This window comes from Microtus ochrogaster, unplaced genomic scaffold (genome assembly GCF_000317375.1).
Source record: "Microtus ochrogaster isolate Prairie Vole_2 unplaced genomic scaffold, MicOch1.0 UNK8, whole genome shotgun sequence".
Lineage (NCBI taxonomy): Eukaryota > Metazoa > Chordata > Mammalia > Rodentia > Cricetidae > Microtus > Microtus ochrogaster.
Window position 1 is genome coordinate 146,634 of NW_004949106.1, and position 5,129 is coordinate 151,762.

The following is a 5,129-nucleotide window of genomic DNA, read 5'->3' on the forward strand; positions in this document are numbered from 1 at the left end:
TAATTAAAAGAAAAAGCCTTTTCCATGTACTACAGACTACTGATTTCCCCAGCTAAATGCGCTGCAGCAAACATGGAATCAGTGGGTTACTTGTGACTGAATCCAAGTCTGTGTGCTTGTGTGTGGCCATGTCTGCTTTGTACTTACCACGAGGATAGGTTACATTCACTTCCAGAGCCGGGAGGAGCGGCCAACCTGTGGACGAGAACACACTACACAAACGCTCCATCAGGCTAGAAATGCTAAAAACGTGTGATACTGTTTAACAAATAAAACTTGCCTGTAGATCAGAGTGCAGAGCTAAGCCATGAAGGAGTGGTGGCATACAACTTTAAATCCCAAGACTCAGGAGGCAGAGGGATCTGTCTAAAAGAGAAACAGAGCTCACACAAAGGTGATCCCAGCACTAGGGAGGTGGAGACAGGAGTTCAGTCCAGTCAGAGGACAGGATCAACCCTTTTGGTCTGAGGGAGTAAAAGGTCTCTAGTGGCTGGCCGCTCTGCTTCTCTGATCTCTCAGCTTTCACCCCGATATCTGACTCTGGGTTCTTATTAAGAACTATTAGAATATGTGTCACAAAAATGAATGAATGAATGAATGAATGAATGAATAAATGAAAGAAATGTGAGTTTGTGGCAATATTCATAAAAACACACGGGAACTCAAGAACAACAGACTTTATTTGGACATAGGAGTTCGATCCCCTGTGAGGCAGCAGGAAGTGCTCAGCTGCAGGGACACAGTCCACAACAATACTTATTATAGCTGGAAATGCTGTTTTAGGGGGAGAATTTTGTTATAACTTTAAAAAATTGCATTAAAAAAGATTTACATCAACAGAGACAAAGATGCAGAGTTTAAAAAACATAAATTATATATCTCCAACAGGACTGTATAAACAAAATACTGTTCAGAGCCGCTCTGCGGGTCGCGAATGAAGGCAGAGTTACCCAGAAACCTTAAAGTGCAGTTACGTATCTTGGCTTTGTTTTGCAAATTCAGCACTTCCATTGGTCCAGTTTTGACACGCCCCAAATCCAACATTAAGGAATGAATCTCAACTTTACAAATTTAGTAATGACAATTTGAATTTAGTTTCCTTGAAGGAAAACCTTAGCGCCTCAGTTCTAACTCCAGAGACAGCTATACACTCTGCCATTTTCTTTTAGAACAACTTTTAGGAAAAGCCAACTGTTTCTTTAATCAAAACATAAACAATAAAAAATAAAGATAAGCAGCCTTTCCCTGTTGCCAGATTCACCCCAGTGAGCAACAGCATCTTCTCAGAGGCAGGTCTGGCTATGGTCCTAGGGTCTAAGAAACAACGTAAACAAAAGGAAGAATCTGTTCTAGAAAGAATTTTGACATTCATATCATATTTAACCCAAGAAAGCAAAACTATTATTTTAATAAACAAGATTGCCCATAAAGCAATGGTAAGTAATGGACTTACCACCTCAGAGGCAGTAAACCTGTGTTATCATGGCAGGGCAGAAACTGCTTGAGGGTGGGTAGATAGACAGACAAATAACTAGGGAACAGCTCCTTTGGCCAAAGGGGGGAGAATACATGCCACCCACTTTTACTGCAATGGAAGTAAACTTTTTTAGTTAAAAATTTAAATTAGGGACTGGGGACATAAGCCAGTGACGGCATTTGCTTGGCATGCACGAGGCCCTGGGTTTAATCCCCAGCACTGGAAAAAACTGTATTTCCACTGACGCTACTCTACGGCTGTACAGTTTCTACAGAATAACACTCATAATGGAGTAGGGTCTGTGAACAGAATCACACCCACTCTATGGAGAGTAGACCCATTTTTAAGACCAACCACCTGGAAATTAAGAATTAAATAAAATAGCTAGGTGGACCTATGGTTAACATATTTTAAGACTTCAATAAAGCTCATATACTTAAAAATTAGCCCTTTGGCCCTGGCAGTTCAGAGTTTTTGGGGGGACCTAGACCTTTCTTTTTCTTCAGGTCTCAGGTTCTATTTCTCTAAAACTCAAAGTGTTTGGCTGCCGTACAATTCATTTACTTGTAAATTCACAATATTCTTCCAGCCAAACTTCAGAGTTCCAAGAGCAGACTGACCCGAGACCTGTGCCCACTGTGTTACGTGAGGGTACGCATGACCGCAGGGCTCGCCTGCCCAACAAGCACGGCACGGCAGGGAGAAATCGATTACACACTAACACTCTGAAAACCGAGACAGTGGTGGTGCACAACAACAAAATAATAAAACATAAATGTAATAGAATTCAAGTGGGAGAAACCCACAGGATCAGAAAGATGACAAGCAGGGCATGGTAGCACACCCCTCGAATCCCAGCACTCGGGAGGCAGAGAGGTTGGTGGATCTGAGTTCCAGGTCAACCTGGTCCACGTAGCAAGTTTCAGACCAGCTAGGTCTACATAAAACAAACAAAGCTCTTGCTTTTAAACACCTCATTCTCCGTTCAGATCAACTCAACTGACTGCCATGAGCCTTTCTTCTGTACTTCTGATACTGATAAAATAGTAAAGTCAACAGGTATGACAAAACAAACAAACAAACCCCAACCAACCGAAAAGTCTATACCCCAAACAACTGAGGTTCTGACTTAGAAACTACGATTTGCTATGCCCAGAAAGTTTTGGGTGGCAAAAGTAACAAAATTTATCAGTCTTCGTAACCAAAAATTGATGGATTCACATAGATGCTCAAAGTTATCTGATTAACCTAAAATATCCTCATTTAAAATTAAGGAGAGACTAGTCAAAGTGCCAGGCGTTCTGAGGTAACTGACACCTGGCAGGAAATGCACAGCTAGTACCTCAAGGTCTTTCTGGAAAGACTGGACCGGTGTGTGGAATTAGCCTTCCACGTGGCAGTCCACTCTTGCAGGCTTTAAAACTTTGTAGTGTGTGACGGGGTTCAAACCGTGCTTCACCAACACTGACAGGATTCACTTCCAAAGAGCGACTCCTTCATTTTATTACCACACCCCAGAAATTAAATACTGTCATAGGACACTGGCAATGGTTATCAGAGGAGCCTAAATCCAAAACTGTATAAAATTTCCCGAAGGCACCCGCCGTTTTAAGCGCCAAACCTCTTGTCTATTCCTCCGGTGTGTAGAATGTCGGAGAAGAGACTGGCAAAATGTGTAGGCAAACAAATCTCAGTGCCAACCACCATAAAGAAAAAAGTCAGTCCTCGGGATTCTTCGGCTACCAATGCTACTCAATGGATTACTCCCGGCAAACTACTAACCCTGACCAAATCCACAAGACAACACCACCACGAAAGCAGAGGAGGAAATCCATGCACAGCCATTTCAGGGTCTCTTGGGGCTATGATACAGGGATGATTCAAGGTAGTGACACCCGGCAAAGGAGGGAACCACGTGACACACAGTTCACAGAAGACCAGAGAGCGCCACACTCCTAGCTAACGATCCACACTTCAGTTTCTTTTGGCTCGCTGACTCATGTTAAAGCATCTGTCTTCAGACTCACTTCGCTGACCACACACGGTGATGTGAGCAGGACAGTGCAGAAAACAGCAGTTTCACAAATACTTCACCCAAAGCACAAACTTCTGACATCAAAAAACATAAATCACATAATGTACGAATATTGCTTTTTATCTTTTTATATATAGTTGGTTCAATGCATTTACCTATCAATTCTTATTTGGAAGAACACAGTCAAGAGATTGACATTGCTGGGGAAACGTCAACAATCCCTTTGGTCCCAACGCTGAAAACAGCCGAGAAAAGCAACATCTAGAAAAGGGAAAGAAGAAACAGAGGCCACCAAAAAATCCTTTGAACATCCTGTTTGATACTCAGACAATGTGACATTGGTATTATAAAATAGTCATTTTCATATAAAAGATGGTTTTCTTGCAGCATCAATCACATATCCCTTCAGAAATCGTGTTTGTAGGGATTAGGTTTTATGTCTGTTTTGTTTTAAACAAGTCTAATTTGAAAACAAATGAAAATGTGATCTGTTCCTTCCATGTTTCAGCCAGTGCTTCCAGAACAGAGGCGAGTACTGTCGGCGGCCTTCATGCGTGGGGCAGAGCACTCACAGGGGACGCGTTCTCCAGTGGCCTCGTGGTCACACATCACTGGAAAGCCAAAGCACTTCACAGCCAACCGGGAGGACACAATACCATCACAGTCACATGATCCGCGGGGGTCTCAGTTCCCAGAACCTATCCTTCGGCTTCTTCGATGGGTTCTGGGGGTGCATGGAGGGAGGCCGAGGGCAGGACTGTACTGGTTCCTCGAGACACCCTGTCCTGCTCTGTGTTTGCTGACAGGGAGGCCATGGAGATGGGCTGAAGCAGAGTGGTCGTCATGCCGGTGGTGACTGTCAGGCTGTGGCCAGAGCCCTTGAGAGTGAGATCTGGTGTGGGAAGAAGCGGCTTGAGGATGCTCACCAGGCAGAAAGCAGAGCCACTCTTAGGAATGAAATTCACCTTGTTTTTGTCAGGACAGTAAAAGGCTGGAATTTCATGAAGTTGTTTTGGCCTGGATACAAACAGACAACCAATCCTGTAAGCCACTGAATACTGGAAATATCATTTTTAAGACACAGACACATTTTTTAAAAACAGGTCAGTAAGATAAGCATTTCCTTAAGCAAAAGAAAGCCCACATGGTAGGAGACAAATATGTTTTCCAACATGATTGTTCTAAGACTCTGAAGTGAGACACCAAAGACACCGACTACACGAAGAGTCTGTAACCCACTGGGCTACACCTTGATGAGCAGTGGTTTCCAAGTGTTCTTGCTTGCTTGCTTGCTTGCTTGATTGCTTGCTTGTTCTGGGTTTTTGTTTCTGCCTCTACAGTGCTAGGCTTAAAGCTTGCACTTCCACACCAGTTTTTTCAAGTTTAATTAAAAATTTAAAAGGTATTCTTCTGAACCAACTATTAAGATTTTTAGATAAAAAGAAGGTAAACGTGAAATCAAAACAACAGAAAGCTTGCTTCAGTTTTTTGTGATGTTGGGGATGGAACCACCCAGGAGCCTTAACCTGTTAGCTATATCTCAGTCTTTAAAGTTTTTTTTTAAAGAATTATTTATTTTGTATACAGTGTTCTGTCTGTCTGTTTGCAGGCCAGAAG

General features: G+C 42.7%; 1 protein-coding gene across 1 annotated transcript in view; it reads right to left on the reverse strand.

Annotated features, from left to right (window-relative positions):
- Window positions 1–662: 662 nt before the first annotated feature.
- Window positions 663–5,129, reverse strand: part of Fam117b (family with sequence similarity 117 member B) — a 52,726-nt gene continuing 48,259 nt past the window's right edge. The window contains 1 exon segment of the mRNA XM_026788830.1: window positions 663–4,529. Coding sequence (XP_026644631.1) covers window positions 4,211–4,529 — 319 coding nt within the window. The 3' untranslated portion in view covers window positions 663–4,210.